Genomic DNA, 20,144 nt, shown 5'->3' with positions numbered 1-20,144 from the left:
CACAAGAAAATAGGAGTTTTAAAAGCAACAAATAAATGCTGTGACATTTCCAAGGCTGACAAATTCCTTTCCTTTGTCTTTGCATAGAATGAATGCCTGCCAAGGCAGGAATCCACAGCACAGTTGGGTCCCAGTAGTTCTACCTAGAAACTGCAGTCCACAATGTGCCTTTCCCCCCCGTTTCCAAACAAGGAGGAGCTTTGCTTCCCACTGGTAATGATGAGGTTGAACTCCATCCAACTAGGTTTGGTTTAGCAAGATAATCCTCACCTGGAGGTCTCCTTTAATTCTTTTGGTCCTGACATGTCTCTCAGTTTAACCCAGATGTAGGTAAAGTTGGGGTGTCACCTCCACACCACTACCCCAAATACAGGTAAAGTTGATATGCCCCCCTCCATTGCTATTCCAGATATAAAGTTGCCATATCCACCCCAGTACCTTCCCTTAATATTAGGAGCACTTAACATTTTGTTGGATATTGTCCTCTACACAGACCTTCAGAATTTATGCAATCTATGTACCAAAGAGAGACACTTCCTCTTCCTGCAAACAATGAGGTTCACTTTGGGGGGGGTGGGTGGGTGAAGGCTGTTTGAATGCTATGGACATTTTAAGAACAGGCTAGGTTTTCATACTATTGTACGAGACTAAATCTGTAGGTGTACAATTTTTTAAAAAGGAAGGGAGAAAGCCCTGTGTGAGACACAGAAAAAGAGCACTAACCTGGCAGTAGATTCCTCTCTTCCTAACATGGGGGGACAAAATAGAAGAGCCATCTACTACATGCTTGCAAGTCTGATCTTGGAAGCTAATCTAGGCCAGCCCTGGATGGGAGATTGCCAATACCAGGTGCTATAGGCTCCGTTTCAGAGGAAGGAACTGGCAAAACCACCTCTGAGTATCACTTGCTTAAGAAAACCCTGTGCAATTCATGGGGCCGCTGTAAATCAACTGGCAATTTGAAGGCGCACACACGCCAAGGGGGAGATGAAAGAATAGGATGCATAGGAGTATCAAAAGAGTTGCAATAGCTTTGTCCAAAAAACCAGCTGCTAAATTCTACTAAGAGGTGCAGCAATAAGACCAAATTCTGCCTTGTAAGATATAACAACGTTAGGCATAGTTGCAGAAGATATTTCCAGCACAGACCAAAAACACAAAGAGCCCTGAATTTGGATTTCTCCAAAGAGGTCCTCTAAGCCAGCATTCAGTTCCCACAATGGTCACTGAGAAGTCATTGAAGTATAGGAGCCTCTGGCTATGTGAGAACAAACCATATGGAAATGGGTACTACAATTCTTTGTAGGATACCCAAGGTGGAGGAACTGGGGTGAACACCTCCTCCTCAGCAGGTGTTGCCTTCTGGAAAGGAAAACAAAAGGGTCCAGGACTCCATTTGGTCTTTGAATGCAGCAAGGTATGACTTTCAAAAGGCCACCAGAATGCAGCTGAGTCAGTAGATGTTGTTCCTGAAGAGTCACTTTCCAGAAGCAATTTGGAGATTTTGCAGGTCAGATGCCTCAGAAGGGCCGCAATCCAAGTAAGTAAGGTGGTGGGGGCAACCAAGATGGCAAAGGATCGAGAAAACAGGTCCTATAAGAAAGGGCACAGAGAACTGTGTATGTTTAGTTTGAGAAAAGAAGACTGGAAGGTGGCAAAACTTGTTTTCTGCTGCTCCAGATATTAGAACATGAGCCAATGCTTCCAAATGGCAAGAAAAGAGATTTCAGCTAAACATTAGCAAGAACTTTCTTGGAGACTCTCCTTTGAGGTCTTTAAACAGAGGCTGGATAGACATCTCTCAGGACAGTTTTAATGGTGGAGTGGATGGCCCTTACCATTACGATTCTATGTAATGTCAGAACAGGAATGGGACAAAGGGAGGGACAGGTCAATGCACGTATTTCATGGGCTGTGGGGATGGGATAGGCTTTGCTAAGTTCAGGACAAGCTCTACCCTGTGGGCACTGGAAGGATAAATACTAATAGTCGTAATGCCCTTGGGAAGAATCCTGGGCAGAATGGTCACAACATAACAGTTGGATTGATTCCATCAAGGCTCCCTGACTTTGCAAGATCAGACTGGGGCTCTTGGAGGTCTCTCATTCAAAGGGTTGCTGTAAGCCGAAACTGACTTGACAGCACATAACAACAGCAAATGCTACTGGTAGGAATGTCTAAGTTCTTTGGTAGATGAGTGAGGAGTGTGGACCCGTAAGGAGTGCTGAAAACCAGCATCTGAGGAAATGGGCCACGGTGTCTTCACCTCCTGGTTGAAGATCTCCTTAGGTTTGTCTTAAAATTGAATTATACCATTGACCCAAAGACAGATGATCCTGAGGTCAATGAGGGGGGTGAGGAGTTGATCTAAGGGGGGGAAAGTGCTGGACATGCATCAGCACCACATCCTGGCTGGCATTTTCAAGGCAAAAATCAGCAGAAAGTCAGGCTCAAAGGCATCCCAAAGAGCTCAGCTAGATTTCAGTACACACTGGATATGGGGTTCAAAAGCATTTGTCGTTCATTTCCTGGCCTGCTCTTGGGACACAAAGCCCCAGTTGCAGGGAAGGTGTTCAGACGCAAGAAATCACTGTGTGGGAATGAGCCAAGAGAAAGTCTGCTGATGCAGTGTGACTGGCTATGCTGCAATCTCCTGCTCCCAGGATCCTCTGGGCCATATCACGTCAAGAAGAGGAAGGGAGTAAAGGATTCTAGTAGCACCATTTCACCTAGCACCATGTTTGAGACAGCCCTTGTCCAATGGGGTCCTCTTCCCATCTGCATCCACCAAAAGAAGATACCCCTCAGAGTCACTACTGCCACCAAAGAGAAAATCCCCACAATTCTTAAAGATCTTGCTCACTCCTTTTCTTTGGTTTGGCTTCAGCAGGGCCTTCTCTTGAACCCTTTGGACTGTAGGCACAGTAGGAAGGCAGTCAGGCAGACCAGTGGGAAGAGAAAGCCAAAGTAGCCGCAGTAAAGGCACTGAGCAGCATAAGGCAACCCACAGTCCCAGAAGAGGAGTGGTTGGCAGGAAAGAAGATGGCTTCTTCAGGCTGGATCATCTTCCCAGAGTACAGGATCACAATACAAGATCAGAAAACCAGGTTTGGGGAGGCCACTGCTTCAGATGGTGTCTGCCATCTGTTACAGGGAACGGCACCTGCTTTTCTCTGCTCTCCACTGCCTGTCCTTCATCCCATCACCAAAAGAGGCTTGCAAACAAAGGCCTTCAGATTGCCGCTTGGTGAAAAAGACACCCGACAGCTCAGAAGGAAGCAATCTGGTCCCATGGTTCTGTGGCAAAGGCCTGCCTGACTTCTGATCCCATGGAAACATCATCCTATCAAGGCTCCCAGGGAGAGAGACATTTCACCTGAGGCTGATGTCTACAGAAAATACACCTGGTGCTCCACACCAATAAAGCGTGTGTTGGTATTTTTTCCACTACAAAGCCTTCTCCTGGCTCCTCTGTCCTTGGCCCTCTTCCTCTGCCTCTTCTTCCTCCTTCTGCTCCAGGTTCCAGTCCTTCAGTCCTTCAGGGAGGGAGGTGTCTTCCTCTAAGCTCCCGGTGCCCTCCACAAACTCCTCATAGGTGGATTTCTCTGCAAAGGGCCTTGGGCCAAGCAGCTCCACCATGTCTGCTTTCTCCAGCACTTCCTTCTCCAGGAGACGCTTTCCGACCTGCAGAGGAGAAATCAGTTGCTCAATGAACGGAATATAAATAAAAAGAATAATTGTGATTGACTGCTGACTGCCGGCCTTCCAATGATCCACACAGGAGCATAGACTGGTTTGTTTGCTCCTGGAACCCTGGGAAAGGATAGCACAGGAGATCCTTGGATCATAGGGTCTTGAGGAGAAGCTAGATCTGGGAAGTGGGGTGAAGATCATGCTTTTTCAAGAAATTCTTCTCACACAGAACTACATGACAGCCTTCAAGAGGACAATGGTTCATGGCCTCTGCCAGTGGTGGCATGTCAAACCCATCAAAGGCCAGACTTAATGCATGGTGGTTTTAGAACCACCTCTCTCAGCATCACTACCTTCATGTTAAAAAGTGGAAAGGGCTCCTTTGAGGCAGGGGTGGCTTTGGAAACTTTTGTGGCCTCCAGGACTGTTTTGGCAGCCCTTGATTCTTCTGGACTCCTCTTTTCCCCAGAAAAATGTGAACTGCTTCTCTTGGAAGCTTCCCAGAGCAGCAATCCAGCTTCTAAATAGGTTGCAGGACCTCCTCACCTACTCATACTTTTTAAACATTTAAAAAAAAATACCAATTTTTCTAAACCATTTAGAAAGGAAATCCTATCTGGGGAGAAAGTAGGAAGGGACAGTTCCCAAAAGACAGTCAAATTAATGAATGTATGTCCTTCATTGCTTCCGAGTGGTTTCTTGTTACAACTCTCCTTTTTGCCTGAGTGTCTGACCCATTTTCTCCTTGTCTGACTACAGAAGGCATGTGACCCGCACTTTGCAAAATTGAGCTACAGTTTAAGAGGCAGGGCATGCCAAATGGAAATGTCCTCCTGGCCTGTCTGCTTTGTACCTTCTCCACTTGGTCCCGGCAACGTGTCAGCAGGGCCTGGGTCTTCTGGTGGGCTGTGGTGATCAAGGCCCGGACCTCCTCATCGATCAGCTCAGCCGTGGCTTCGCTGTAGGGCTTTTCGGGAGCAAGGTTGCCTGGCTGCGGGAGGTCAAAGGAGAGCTGGCCCAGCTTGTCACTCATCCCAAACTGCACAACCTAAGAAGGAAAGCAAAACCTCCCTCAGCCAGCAGCAGGATGAGAAACCTTTTAGTAGTGACCCATGGAGCCTGGCAGTGCTGGAGAATGGAAGAGGAGGAAGTTTTGGATGGGGCAAAGGGGTCTGGTGTAGGACTGGGCAGTGTAACCCATGTGATGCATACAGCCCTGAAACCCCTTTCTAGACCCTAAAGCCCCTCACCAATGGCCCAAAGCCCCCTCCCAATATTTTTTTAAAAACTTTTTTGGTGTGATTTTCAGGCACTTTTTGCCTGAAAACCAGGAAGAGAATCCCTGAACATGTTTATGAAAACATGCACAAACACTGCCAGACCTGTATGGCAAAACAAAGCATCCCTGGATCCTCTGCCTAGTTGTGCCTTTCTGGTCGCTTACGGACAGCCAGCAGGTCCCTCCTCCTGGCCCTTTACCTGGGCGTAGGCGCTCTGGGTCACCTTCTGGAGATCGTCCTGGGCACCGGTGGTGATCCGCCCGAAGAACAGCTGCTCGGCCACACGCCCTCCCAACATCATGCACATCCTGTCAAAGAGCTGCTCCCGGGTGTAGAGGAACTGCTCCCGGGGAAGGTACTGCGCATACCCCAAGCCCTTTCCTCGAGGGATGATGGAGACCTGCCAGACACAGGTAACCAAGGTAAGGAGAACAGCAACAGGTGTGCCATTCCTCTTCGGAGCAAAGGGGATGGAGAGCCTCAAAGGGAGTCTGGAAAGATTTCTCCACCCCCAAAAAGTTATTTTCTGTACTACAGTTTCCAGAATCCCCCCAGCCAGGGAGATTCTGGGAATTTCCCCCAAGTCAACACCACACTTGACAGTAAAAATGGCTAAACATTTACTGCATCATCTAGAGGCCAGCAAGTTTTGCCCAAGGGGGTAAGAGTGTGTCAATACTCTGACAAAAGCCAAATGCAGTTCTAGGATGCATCAACCGAACTCCCAAAATTCCCCAGCCATCGGTGGTCATCCCTGTGAAAGGGTCAGTAGCCAAGGGAAGGAGATACAATAGCAAGTACATTTCTATACTGCTTATCAGTGCATTCGCTAAGGTTTACAATGTGTAACGCTGCACCTTGAGCAAGGGGTCTGCATGCTCCAAGAACCACCCGACCACAGCGTGTCCTGCCTCATGGTAAGCCACAATTGTCTTCTCATTTGGCTGCAGGATTTGAGTCTTCTTTTCAAGCCCTGGAGAGAGCACAGAGGAGAGTTTGTGCAAAGGCAGGAGAAAAAAGCCCTCTCTGCAACCAGAGAAGCCATACAAAACCTTTCCTTTCCAATGCCATGTACAGAAAGTCCTCTTTTCTAATTGCAGCATCCACTAATTCTGTCAGAGCACGGGGACATTACTTTTCCAGGACTGCAGCTCTCAGAAACCATGCTGGCAGTGGGCATCCTGGGGGCTGTAGTCCAGAACAGGAATCTCAACCTCTGACTAATACCAAATCTTTGCTTCAACAGAACAGCTCTGAGTCTCAGTCCTCAAATTCTTATAAACACTCTGCAGATTCAGTGCATCTTTTCTCTTGCTTCTGGCATTTGTAGGATGGCCAGTGAATTCACCTTCATAAAGGCAGAGGGAAACAACATTTGCACAGATTTAATGAGGGGTGCTAATAGGGTTGCCAAATTGGATCTGGAATGGGGTCCCTCTGTCTTAAATCCCCAACAAATCTTGGAGCAGGAAGAGGTACTACAAAGCTTTATCAAGCTAGATGAAGGTTCCTATCCCTCTTCACTTTTCAGGAACGAGGACAAAGCGGGGCACTTCATCACTTCCCTTCCCTACTCTCCAACAGCGAGGAGACAACCATATTGAGAGGGGATTGCTGCAACTGAAAGCTGAGGCCGGAAAGTTGGGGTTTGAAAGACCTTGCAGCAGGACAAGGTACTGTCAAGCAAGATGAAGTTACTTTGTCTTGCTTGACAGTAACTTGTCCTGCTTGCAAGGTCTGTTAAGGATTAAAGTTACACAAGATTCATCTTGGATGCAAACCTGGCTGCAAAGCCTCAACAACCCTACAGAAAATATCTGTGTCTCCCAACCCCTCCACCATTTCCTTTCACAAGCAACTTTTTCAAGCAAAGTGTCTGCAGCTGCAGAGGCCTGTTTGTGCCTCTTCTTCCCTCTGGGGAGTCTCTCTCTTGGGTGGTGAACTTCTCAAGGAACTGCAAGGGCTCCTCCACCAACACGCAACTTGACAGCTTTCTACTCGCTAGGGGAGGGCAAGTGAGGAGATGGCTGCTCCTTCTCAGGAAGGGAAGGTAGCACACTCCAGTCTCTCACTGCAAAGTCAAGGAGAAGAGGGTTCATCCCAGGCCAGCCCAAACACCCATCTACGTCAGTGTCCTATTTCCCCAATGTGACTGACCAGAGGTTTCTGGGAAAGCTACAAGCTGGGTTAAGGGTACTAGAGTGAGGGGATAACCACAAAGCCATATTTACAGGAAAATATACCGATAAACCAGCAGAAAAGTGTAAATGCAAGTACAACTTGACTTGCAGACAGGGCTTTTTTGGACTACAATTCCCAGGAGCTCCAAGCCAACCACTAGGAATTCACTGCCAGAGAGCTCTAGTGCTATAGTTCACTAGATGGGGGATTCTGGGAGTTGTGCAAAAAAAGACACTATTTCCAAGCCCTGCATGTTTCGTGAAGCTCAAGGTTGAGGAACCTGACACCAGCCAGATATTGTTGGACTCCCATCAGTCCCTAGCTGTGATAGCCAGTTCTGATGGATGCGGGAGCTGCAGTCCAACCACATCTGGAGGGCGGCACCATCCCTAAAAACCCTTGTTTTGAATAAAGGCACAGGATCCAATATTTCCTTGCTCCCTCTGAGCAGGTCTAGGAAGGCAGGGGTCAGGCCAACTCACCCCCAATGACCCTCTCAATGGCCTGTTCAAAGTGCTTCTCATTCACGGTGGGGCTGGCGTGTCGCGCAGCAATGAGGGCAGCTTCGTTGCACACGTTGGCAATATCGGCCCCTGCAGAGAGATAAAAGGGAAGGAACTGGTCAGTAGATGGGCCGGATCCCCGAAGGAATGGGAACTCAGCACCTCAAGAGCCATCTTCTCCCTTGCCGCTCTCGGCATAAATTCATTTCTTCCCTTGGAGAAAGGGATCCTGGATTAACCTGACTACAACTCACTCTGAAAACTCTTTCCTAAGGCAAGTTGACTCCTTTTGCAACAGCAACCATTAAATGGAATTGCTGTGTTAAGAGAATCAAACACCACTGAATGTGATCAAAATATCACACTGTGTAGTTATAGCACTTTGGCACTGGCTGAAGTGCTATAGCGCCATCCTTTTAAATCCCGGGATAGATAGCTTTGTGAAGGACTTAAGAATTCTCTGCGGGGGAATTCTGGTGCTATAGTTTGGGAGGCTGCACTAGAGAATTCCAATTACCTCATGAAACTACCAGTCCCAGGATTCCATGGGATGGAGCCATGCCAGTTGAGGGATATGGTGTGAAAGGTGACTGTGAGTCTTTTGGGGAGTAAGGCTGTTTTGATGGTCCCAAGAGATTGAAAAAATGTCCAAGAGGGCTTTTCAAATGCAGGAAGTGAATAAGGAGTCCCTTTTGGATCACTTCCTATTGTAACCAAAAAGAGAGGCTTCTCCAGAAATGTGGTGAAAATGGCCCATGGTCCCTAGAGGCATATGGGCAAAGTAATTGATTGTGGGGTGGGTGCAATGGCGATATCACAGCCTTCCATAGTCTCCTATTGGGTCAATGTGTTCTCTAAACAGTTGCCCACCCTAGTCTTATGGGTTTCCATCCACATGGCTTCATTCCCCGAACAACTAATAACACCAGCCCACCCTGCAGTGGGCATTTCACCAGTGCTGAGAAAAGTGGCTTTTTCTGGAAGACAACCCCCAGCATCTGCCAAGCTCTGAATTTCCCAATACATCTCACCTGTGAATCCTGGGGTCCGGGCAGCCATCTTCCTTGCCAGAGAGTCTCTGCTGATATCAATTTCTAGTCTGAGAGGTCGGAGGTGGACTTTGAAGATTGATGCTCTGCCTTTGATGTCCGGTGGGCCTGGTTGGGGAAAAACAGAGCCAGGGAAGACACCCCCCCCCCCAAAAGGTGGGTTAACATGACTACCAACTCTCAGTCTTCTTCTCACATGGTACTTGCCTATGAACACCAGTCAATCTTTCCTCACTTCAAAATCTTCTATAATGAGAAAGAAATACAAGGGGCAAAGGGCATTCCCAAAAGAAGGCAATCTCACTAGAGGTTTTGGGTGGTTGATCTCCAGCTCCTTTCTTGGGATATATGCATGTGTCACAGAATCACCTAGTTAGAAGAAACCACAAAGGGCCATCAATGCAAGAATACACAATTAAATCTCTCTGTGTGTGTGCAAGGCTGGGCTGGTTCCCTCCTTGTGGTAAAGGCCTTTTTATTCCAGCAGACTTTGGGGAAGTGATTGTTTTGGTTTTTTAGTGTGCTGTACTACTTTTATTCTTTGCTTTTAAATCCATGTTTTAAATTGTTCTAATTCCACAGGCAGTATAATATTGTAGTTTGAGCTTCTTGAATAGTATTGGAGTTTGACTTTCTTGTATCTTTGTCTTGGGCCTGGTACAGACCTCCCAAAAAGGGAGGCCTGCCGGCGCCTCCCCCCCCTGCAGTAAAGCCACAGCCGCCAAACTGCACGGCTTCCCTGCGGAGAAAAAAGAACCCGCAAAAAGCGGGTTCTTTTTTGCGCTGCACTTGTGATGCCCGAGTGCACCAATGGTACACTAGTGTCGTCACAATGGCGGCATGACGTGCAGACGCTATGCGTCCATCACGTCACAATAGCAGCGCCTGTATACACAGGGCACTGCCACTGTGACGGTGCCCCACCATACTAGGGTTAGGGACTGTGCGGTTGCCACGCGGTCCCTTAACCCTAGTACACAGCGCATTTGGCCCGTCTGGACTGGGCCTTGATGTGTTTTTACTTGTATTTCTTATCTTCTAAGCTGCCCTGAATCCTAGTTTTGGCATTTAGGATATAAATAAAGAGATGGACAGATGGATAAACTGATAGATCAACGGACCAGTCAGGAGAGGACAGTGGCAGGAGAAGGGCATACCTCAGCATGGCCGTCTTTACATCATTAATGAAATAAATAAATGAATAGATAGATATTGTGAGACACATGTTGCCCCATAGTTTTGCAGCCTGAGGCCCCTTTTCCCAGTAATTCTTGAAAAGAATTTTGTTTGTTAAAACATGGGGAGTCATGGGTCAGGAAATGTGATTCTTCTTTCAGGGCTGATTTCCTTGTTTTGGCTGAGGGAGGGATTGTTTTCATTTCAATCAGAACTGGACTTCAGGCCACTTCTGGCTTCTGCAGGAGGGATGCTTCAGAGGGCTCCAGGCAGCGGAAATGAGTCCCTCAACCCTCTGGAGCTCCCCACCTCAGCAGATGGGATCCCAGTCGGCAGTGGGCCTTCGGGGAAATCTCAGAAATAAGGCACCAAATGAACAGTTCTATATCTTGTGTGGCTTTTTCCCAGCCTCTGACATTCAAAGGTACACTGCTCCTGAACATGGTGGTGTTATGGATGAGTTATGAGAAACAGGAACCGAAAAAGGAAACCATAAGTAAAGACAGTAGCTGTTACCAATATAAATCTGCCGATCAAAGCGCCCCGGTCGCATCAATGCTGGGTCCAAGACGTCAGGCCGGTTGGTGCCTGCGAGAACCACCACATTTGTACTGCTGTTGAACCCTGCAGAGGAAGTGGGCAAAAAATCAAAGTGGGAAAATATCAAAGAACATTCCTTTTTGTGCTAAACCAGAATCTTGTGCTCAAAACGCATGTCCTCTCTGAAATCCTGCAAGTCTTCTCATGTCTGTTGGGAGCAAACTTATTTGGACTGAAATGTACTGTTTTCTAACAAAATGCAGAGTTTGGTTATGCAAACAGGATATCTAGTTAAACCTCTCTTAAGAATAGTTTTAGGAATCAACCTTGTTTGCAAATAGTCAGCATAAACAAGCTATTATTAATTCACAACCACTAAATAAGGATCTAATAGAAAAGTTTATTATTTTCTGTTACTGAACAGTTGTTCTGCAGCATTGTCAGCTACAGAGTTGTAAACTATTTCTCCAGATTGTGGTTACTTGTCTTAATAATAATAATAATAATAATAATAATAATAATAATAATAATTTTATTATATTATATCCTGCCTCTTCCTATAGAATCCAGGTGGCTTACAATTGTGATAAAATATAATACATTAATAAAATTCAAACAGTACAAAATATAACAATATAAAATAAAACCCATTAACCTCCCACCAGCACAACAATTTAAAATTCCTTATAACAGTAAAATACATCTCATCATTAATACGCAATTTGTTTCACAAACACACACACAAACAGAAGGGAAACACACTCCCCCCAAACAAATCTACTACTTTTTGTTCCAGGTGATCTAACTTCTTGGAACAAAAAAAGGGCCCATGACACTTTTTGGTGAATTGTGTTGCAATGAAGCAAAAGTGAGGAGCTCTGCTTTTCAGCCTGTTGGCTTCCTTCGGGGGAAATAATTTCTTTTCCCATTGGAAGGGCACAGTAAATGTTGCGATGGAATGCAAGGAGACAGAACATTGATTACAAGATGCTAAGAAGTTTTAGAGAGGGACTTGTGTCAGATGTCTAGGAAGCTGAGGTTGAAACCTCAGGCTCATTCTTGATGAAAAAGCCACCTTTTCACCCCCCAGGAATCCTTCCCTCGCCCTGCCATCCCACCACGAGGAGCTCTCTCACCATCCATCTCCACCAGAAGCTGGTTGAGGGTGTTTTCCTGCTCATTTTGGCCCCCAAACTGTCCATGGCTTCGTTTCCTCCCAACGGCATCGATCTCATCAATGAAAAGGATGCAGGGGGCATTCTTCCGGGCCAAAGCAAACATGTCCCTCACCTAAAAAGAAGAAGAAACACCAATTATCTCCAGTGATTTAGATTTTATCCAAGTGTCTGGGAACCAGTGAGTTATTGGCTGGTATAATGTGGCACATTCCAAGCAGTGTCTCTTTTTGTGATCCTATTGATGGAGATTTCAATCAGGTATTTTGCCAGTCTCTTTGGAATTATTCCCAGAATACCTCACACTACTCTATCAACAGTTGTTTTCTTTCCCCAGAGATGCTGAATCTCAACGTATAAGTCTCTATATTTCATATAGGGTGCTGGTGTGGTGCAGCGGTTCAAGTGCTAGACTACAATCTGGAGACTACGGTTCAAACTGCTGTTTGGCCATGGAAACCCACTGGATTTCCTTGGGCAAGACACACTCTCTCACCTTCGGTCCCCTCCGAACAAATCTTGCCAAGAAAGGTTCCCCTTAGAGTTTCCACACATCAGAAACAACCTGAAAGCACACACACGACAACATATTCCATAATCTTTTCCTCTCTATCTTCCATCTTTTTGTCTCCCGCCACCTTTCTCTCTCTCTTTTCTTCCTCATCATTGTTGTCACTGTTGTGGTGTTGTCATTGCTGTGATTATTACTCCTGCTAATGCTGTTGCGTTACCACGGCTATTAGTAAGTCTTCTAACCCTGAGGAGGTTTTGAAGGGTTCCCCAATCTCACCCTTGCTGGTCCAACTCCAACAAACATCTCCAGGAACTCTGAGCCATTCACGGTAATGAAAGGGACGTTGGCTTCTCCGGCAGTTGCTTTGGCCAAGAGAGTTTTGCCGGTGCCCGGGGGGCCTGTCAGCATTGCACCCTGAAAGACATGACAGAGGTGCCCATGTTCACCAGATGCTAGAATTAGAGATAACCCTGGTGACATGAATGCCTTTTGCTATTTTGAAATGACTGTAGGGGGAAACAGAGGTATTTTGGGCTTGCTTGTAGGAAATATTGTCCACCAGACACCAATAGTTGCTCATCCCTACTGAACACTATTCACAAATTGACACACCTCTACCATATTTCCTTTATCCACCTTTATTGGAGTGTTTTGATTGTGTCTTCCTGCATGGCAGAATGGGGCTGGATTCGATGACCCTTGGGGTCTCTTCCAAATCTAGGATTCTATTATTCTAATTTTTGTAAGCTTTCTTCATGCAGAGGATCTGCTCTGGCCACAGGATCACTTGGCTTACTCTTTTCTATGTCTTTTTCTAGCTGTATAAAATCCTTTAATCTAACAGGGCTTGGGGCGTTCTTGGTTGACTAACCACCGCACAAGGCATTGTCAGCCTCCATCTTCCTGTTTGATCACAAAGCCCTGCTCCTCCTACCATCTTAGCTCTCTGGACTCTACCTAGTGACCTGGCTCAGGATTATACCGCGGGGCACATACCTTTGGGATCTTGGCCCCAAGCTCCTGGTACTGCTTGGGGTTCTTCAGGAAGTTGACAAACTCCATGATCTCCAGCTTGGCTTCCTCGCAGCCAGCCACATCCTTGAACTGCACCTCAATGTTGCCCTTTGTGATCTTTGCCGTGGTCTCTGCCACGCTGAAGATCCCTCCTGGTCCTCGTCCCCTGCGCCCGCTTCCCATGGGCCCCCGTCTCAGAGAGAAGAGCAGGAAGCCAACCAGGAGCAAGGTGGGCACCATGCTCACCAGGAAGGAGCTTCAAGAAGAATCATAGAAGAATTGGAGGAGACCCCGAGGGAGAGAGCTCTTATAACTTTGAATGTCTGTGTAGCAGGGGGAATTTCAGCAGGCATGGCTTCCCATACAACCAGGTAACAAGCAACACTTGCTGAAATCCCTTCTTCTAAAGAACAATTAATGGTGCACTGTTTTCACTCTGGCAATCCTAGCCACTTTCGATCCAGCCAGGCCCTTACTCACCCATCGCTCTCGGTGCTGTACACCACTGAGACCTGGTGGGCCATGTCGATCCCCAGTTCCTGTTGGGCAGCCTCCAGGTTTCGCTCAAAGGTATCCACACTGCCAATGTTGAACCAGACGTACTTCTGTGGCAATCAATGGCAGATGCTGAAGGAACAACTCCCATCTCTGTCCCCTGGCATCCCTCTACATCCGACCCTCCTTACTGGCCTTCTGTAGGCAGGCAAAGCCTAAAGTTATTTATTTACAGTAGAGTCCCGATTATCCGACATTAACGTGCCGACAAATCGTTGGATAACTGAAAATGTCGGATAATCCAGAGGGGCCAAGAAGTTCTTCCCAATGACGGTGTGCCATTTGTGACAAAAACCCCTCCCCTCCCCTCTCTCCTTCCCTGCTTACCTCCTGACTCCTGCTTCCTCCGCGCGGCCCACGCCTCTCCTTGGCATGGCTTGGATTTCTTCAGCCCAAAGGGAGTCTGTGGACTCCCTTCGGGCTGAAGGAATCCAAGCTGTGCCGAGGAGAGGCATGGGCCATCGGTCCAGGCCTCTCCTCAGCGAGGTTTGGGTTTCCTCAGCCCAAAGGGAGTCCACAGACTTCCTTTGGGCTGAAGGAATCCAAGCCGTGTGGAGGAGAGGTCTAGGCACTCAGCCCAGGCATCTTCTCGGAGGCTTGGTTTTCCTCAGCCCAAAAGGACTCCATGGACTCCCTTCAGGCTGAGGAAAACCAAGCCGCCGCACCATTGTCAGACATGCCATGCTTCTTCATGAGCGCGCACGCATGCTCACGAAGAACCATGAGACATCAGATAATCCGGAACGTCGGATAACCAAAGGACGGATAATCAAGACTCTACAGTATTTAATTTACACTATATCTCTCTCTCTGGCTTTGCTTCGCGAACGAAGATTCAGGAAGGACTCATCCCACGCTTTGTACAAGTGCGTTGATGACTAAAAGTCCTGAACCGCCTGCATGCAGGGTTGGGTCTGCGGCTTCCAGTGCATCTTTACACCTGCCATTTCGTCCCTTGCCTATCGCTACAGGGCTTTTTCGGGGATTGGATGTATCCTTGGAGCCTGTGCAATGGATTTTTCTGGTGGAGGCAGCGTGCACAGAACTGGCCTCACCTTTTAAACCAGAGGGTCGTCTGCTAAGGCCTTGACAAGCATGGACGGTGGCAGCGAGGTCCTCGGGTCGGTTTGGTTAGAGTTTCCTTCTCTTAGATGGTTGACCTTACAGGGTTAGATGAGCACCATCTGCCCAGGTTTGGGATTAGAGTTTTCCTTCTCCTAGGATGGTTGCCATAAGGCTAGAGAGCCCATCCTGCCCTTTGGCGCTCTTGGTCAGACCCTTCGGTTGTGACCTGTCTGGCATGGGAGGCCCCATAGGTGGCTATTATACCACCGCCAGCATAGCTCACAACTTCATGGGGGTATGCAAGCCTCTCCCCTACGACAAGGGGGCATCAATGGAGAGGTTAATTTATATAACTTATATATAAATGTATAATTTATTTATATATATAATCTATAAATTAATTTTCTTCCACTATGGGACCTAAGTTATCCCAACATGATTTTGAAAATAGAATTTTTAGGGGGTTCTTGTTTTTTAAAGGAAGAGCTTTTAAAAGATTGTTGAATTGTTACATCTCTTAAGAAATACTTTTTATTATTTTTAATTATATTTAAACTGTCTTTGGGATTTATTTATTTTTTAATGTCATTAACAGTTTAATAACAACAATAATAATAACAATAAATTTTATTTATAGCCTGACTCTCCCAAAATGGATCGAGGCAGATTACAACAATAAAATAACTATATACAATACACTATATACTATATACAATACACACATAAATAAAAATTACACATTCCCCTTACCCCCCTATTAAAAAAAACTAAACAACAGCATTATAAAATACAGATTAAAATTAATTAAAATAGACATGATTAAAATGAGGCATCTTGGGGCAGACAAGGGCAAACCAGATCAATATAACAGGATGGTCAGTCAGGGAAGGTTGATTCCCCCCCCCCCCCATGTTTTAACTGCACTACATTTATTTCAATTTGTAAGTCAAGGTTTTGGGGAAAGGTGAGGTATAAATAATGCTAACAGTAACAGTCGCACTACAAGTATAAACACACACTTTGACTTATAGCGACCCTATGAATGAAAGATCTCCAAGTCCCCCTATCCTCAAAATCCCTGCTCTTGCAGATTCAGGACAGCCAGGGCTTCCTTAATGGAGTCATTCTATCTGGAACGCAGTCTTCCTCTTTTCCTACTGCCTTTAGGGAATTTAGGCCATCTGCTACAGGAGAGGAAAAGACTACTGGAGTTCTGCACCATGCATGCAGTTTTCTTGCAAAGGTCCATCCATGTTTAGGCTTGACCAGAAGGCCTGCCCACTGGCGTTTGTTTCCTTTCTCCCTCTCAACTTTCCCTCCTGGGGAATTCCTTACCTCTGAGGTGACACCAGAGACTGGGAACACTCGCACAAACTCCTTGTTCACCACTTCCAGCCGCTCTACCTTAAGAGATGCAGGGAGAGAATAAAACAAACATTTTCTTCTTTGGTGGATATTCTGTTGAATAATGCATTTATTTCTTTATTTGATATTTATCCTAATTTCCTCTCCAAACTGGAATGCCAGTAGAAATCCCAGGCCCCAGCTGCCCAGTAAAAGATAGTGTCTTGTGCTCTGCCTTACCACTCCTCTGGCCAGATAGTATTGCACAAAGTGCTTCCAGTTGATCTCTCTGCCTGGGTCTCGCCAGTAGAAATACAGGAAGCCAGAGGCAACGCCAGCCCCCATGACCAGCAGGTACCGGAAATCCTTATTATCCCATGGGAACTCTCCCTGGAGGCAAGTGGGAAGGAGAATGGTTACAAACATATACTTTTAAATCAGAGGTGGGAACCATGAGGATCTGCACATAATAGTACATGTGAAAAAGACCTGAGACCTTAGTACATCACAAGCTAAACATGAGTCAACAATGCAATGAAGAAGCAAAATTAAAAAAAAAATGCAATTCTAGGAATCTATAGGAATATAGTATCTAGATTAAAGGAAGTAATAGTACTCCTCCATTCTGCTTTGGTGAAACCTCACTTGGGGTAATCTTGTGCCCAGTTGTGGATACTGGGTACTGACAAGCTGGGATGTATCCAGAGAAGGGCGACCAAGATGCTACAAGCTCTGCAAACTATCAAGCCCTGTGAGGACCAGCTTAGGAAGCTGGACCTGCTTAGATTGGAGAAGAATGAGAGGTGACACGATGGGCATCTTTAAGTACAAGAGTGTTATGCAGAAGATGGAGCATGCTTGTTTCCTGCTTCTCCAGGAACCAGAGCAGTGGATTCAAGTTGCAAAAAGAGAGTCCACCCAAACACTGTCTGCTTGACAGTGGAATGGATTACCTCAGAGGGTGATGGACTCATTGGAGGTCTTTAAACAGAGGTTGGCTGGATCAACTCTCAAAAGTGGGTTTCTGCATTGAAAGGTAAGGCTATGACTAGAAGTCTTAATTGTGTAAGACTAAAGTTTTAGTCTTTAGCTGTGTAATATTGCATGGCAGGGGTTTAGGCTAGATGGCCCTTTCAGCCCCTTCCAACTCTATGATTCTATGACTGCAAGCCAGCAGTACTAGCTAACAGCAGTACTAGTTAGTGGTGTGGAATGCTAACAGCTGCAATATCTGGAAACCTACACGATTCTCACCCCCCTGTTTTCAATGTTTATCTTAACCTTTCCTGATCTTGACCATTCCACATAGAAAAGAAGACCTTAAGATTACATAAAACAGCAGATGCAAACATTGCACACCTTCTGCATGCGACTCCACCACCCCGAATCGTCATCCTTCTTTCCACGGTTGTCTCCACCACCACTGCTCCCCCCTGCATTTTTGGAGTGACCAGGATCTTTGGGCCCAAGAGGCTCTAGGGGAGAGGAAAAGTTAGGAATACCATAAGCCTGGTCTCTGAAAGACGCCACTTAATCACTAGATGTTTGAACAGAAGACATGTTGCGACAGACAGAGAGAAACAGCAGGTCAGCAGAATGGAATGGGAAGAGATATGTGGCAACAAACAGAAACTTGGGCTCAGCATACACAAGAACACAGCCTCACAGCCCAAAAAACCCACAAAAAACTATGGATGCCAGCTGTGAAAGCCTTCAACTTCACAGATCATTAATTAAATAGACCCCCTCAGGCCTCACCATTCAATAACAGAACAATACAGAGATTAATATGTAAATCACTTCCCCTCAACCAACCATATGTATACCCCACTCTCTTCCATGCCACCATTCTCTGAAGGTGCCAGCTGCAGATGCCAGCGAAACGTAAGGTGCAAAACGGGGCCCTGGACTGGCCCCAGCTGCCCGCCCTGGGTCCAGCCCCAGAGCTAGAGGCCCAGCAGTGGAAATGTCCAGAAACCTCAGTGTCTCACAACGAATTTCCTCTCAGGAAGAAAACAGAAAGCAGCAGAGCCTTTCTGGTGGAGTTACCTACCTTCCGGTGGCTTGGAGCAGAGCCATTGCTGGAGGGAAGTGATGCCTCTTGGGTGGACTCTCTGAAACCACTAGAACCAAGCACAAGGGGTAGCGTTAGGCCCAAAACACACTGCAGAAACAATCCAGTTTGAGTTCGCTTTAACTTCCCTGGCTCAGTATGGGACATACTGAAACAAATGACAGTACTTGCCCATAGGGAATGACTGCAGAGTAGTTGCTCATAGAGAAACCAGACTTGCCCATAGAAAATCACTGAAGAATACTTGCCATGTGGACAAGTGTTTCCCAATGATTCCCTATGAGCAAGTATTCTCCAATGCTCTGCTCCAACTCCCAGAATTCCATAGCCTTGAGCCAGAAAAGAGTGAAAGCGACACCCAACTGGGTGATTTCTCCAGTCTGGATGCAGCCGTTGTTCTGATTTGTTGTCTGCCATATTTTACTGAGTGTTAACATGTACGGATATGTATTATATTTCATTATTCTCGCAGAATGTATGCCATTGGCAGGTTTGTTTTGCCTGTTTTGATCGATGGCACTTACAGCGCTGTGTGTAAATTTACTGCGCTATATAAACAAAGCTTAATAACAGCAATTAATATTGGGCATAGGATGAAGTTTCTTCCTCTGCTGCTGCTTCATTGAGCAGCTTTAGAAAAGTCATCCTTTGAACCATCTAAATACAGTAATGCAGTTTGACACCCCTCTGAAGTTCGCCATCTCCATCCCATGGAATCCTGGGAACTGTAGTTTTGCAAGGCCTTTTAGCCTTCTCCAGCGAGCTCCTGGAGCCTCGAAAACTACAAGTCCCAGGATTCTCTCAGATGGAGCCATGGCGGTTAAAACTGTTGTCAAACTGCATTATTTCTACAGTGTAAACACACTCAAAGCAACTATTTCCAAGCTCTGCGAGTAGAGCCTTTCTCTTCTTGTGAGGAGCTCACAACAATCTTGCAAGGTAGTCCCCTTTCCCTCAGATCAGCTTCCAATCCCCAACTGCGACGCCACTATATGCAAACACCGCGTTTGCTGATTGGCCTGCCTAGCCATAGCCACTTCCGCGTTCTAGTCGTGGCCCCGCCCACTGAATACGGCCTATCGCTATCATGGGCAGCAGCAGAGGCGCACCCGAAACGTCATCACCGCGCGCCGCTCCTAACCCCCGGGTTTCTGAGGGAGCCCTCCGCTGCGTTGTCGCAAAGCAGACAGCCGCCTCCGCTATTGCCGCCTCACCTGCTGGACCGGCGTCAGAGTCCGAACCCCACGGCAGCGGCTTTTCCGTAATAAGGCGGCCAAAGGAGGCGCCAAAGCCGCCGCCAGCCGCTGAGCCATAGTGCGCCTAACCCTTGGGATCAAGTGCGCATGCGTCAAAACTTGGCCCCGCGCATGCGTGTTATGTCTTAGCCTATCACTTTCGGGTAGGAAATATTATGATGGGACACACTGTGTGTAACAAGGAAAGCAACCCGGCTGGGGAAGCATGGCCCGAGGATTTATAGTTCCGGGATTAAATTGGTCCCACCAAAGGCTTTTCCCAGCCCAAAATTGAGTGATGGTCTATGGATGGCCAGGATTTTGGGCCGGAGAGGGCTGGGGTCAGGATAATAATTATATATTTATATCCCGCTTTCTCCAAAAAATTGGGACCCAAACTATCTTTTAAAAACAAGTGATTAAAAAAAGGAAGAAATGGTACTGCAGCATTTGAAAGATAAACTCTATGCTCCTGTTAGGAAGATAGAGTGAGTGTAAATAGATAAGAAAGGAGTTTAAATGTCTCAGAAGCTGTAATCTGGTATGAGAACAGTAGGAATAAGAAAAATAAGTTCATATTTTGTTAAAAGGGTTTTATAAAATGACTGATCAAAAGAATTATGAAAACAAATAATAAGAATGATTTGAATGACGATAATTTTGATGAAAAGAATGATATAGTATTCAGTCAGTAGTACAACTGGAGACAAAATGAATAGGCACAACAAAGGAAAGGAAGTTTTTCG

General features: G+C 46.4%; 1 protein-coding gene across 3 annotated transcripts; it reads right to left on the bottom strand.

The window, feature by feature from the left end:
- LOC121937538 (AFG3-like protein 1) lies at positions 1-19,679 on the bottom strand. 3 transcript variants are annotated; one of them, XM_042480811.1, is made up of 16 exons: positions 19,378-19,679; positions 18,143-18,212; positions 17,449-17,564; positions 16,330-16,479; positions 16,081-16,149; positions 13,606-13,730; positions 13,108-13,381; positions 12,388-12,525; positions 11,559-11,712; positions 10,399-10,506; positions 8,689-8,814; positions 7,637-7,747; positions 5,831-5,946; positions 5,173-5,373; positions 4,547-4,741; positions 1-3,684 (listed from the first exon to the last, which is right to left on the bottom strand). In XM_042480811.1, the coding sequence occupies exons 1-16, from the start codon at positions 19,474-19,476 to the stop codon at positions 3,448-3,450; spliced, it is 2,289 nt and encodes a 762-aa protein (XP_042336745.1). In that variant the 5' UTR covers positions 19,477-19,679; the 3' UTR covers positions 1-3,447. The 3 variants fall into 3 exon arrangements, with proteins under 3 accessions (XP_042336745.1, XP_042336743.1, XP_042336744.1); XM_042480809.1 differs by lacking the exons at positions 17,449-17,564; positions 19,378-19,679 and having other exon boundaries at positions 18,143-19,352; XM_042480810.1 differs by lacking the exons at positions 12,388-12,525; positions 17,449-17,564; positions 19,378-19,679 and having other exon boundaries at positions 18,143-19,354.
- Between the last annotated feature and the right edge of the window lie 465 nt (positions 19,680-20,144).

The sequence above is a fragment of the Sceloporus undulatus genome, chromosome 8 (genome assembly GCF_019175285.1).
Source record: "Sceloporus undulatus isolate JIND9_A2432 ecotype Alabama chromosome 8, SceUnd_v1.1, whole genome shotgun sequence".
Lineage (NCBI taxonomy): Eukaryota > Metazoa > Chordata > Lepidosauria > Squamata > Phrynosomatidae > Sceloporus > Sceloporus undulatus.
Note: the sequence above shows the minus strand (reverse complement) of the source record. Positions and strands in the feature narration are given on the sequence as shown.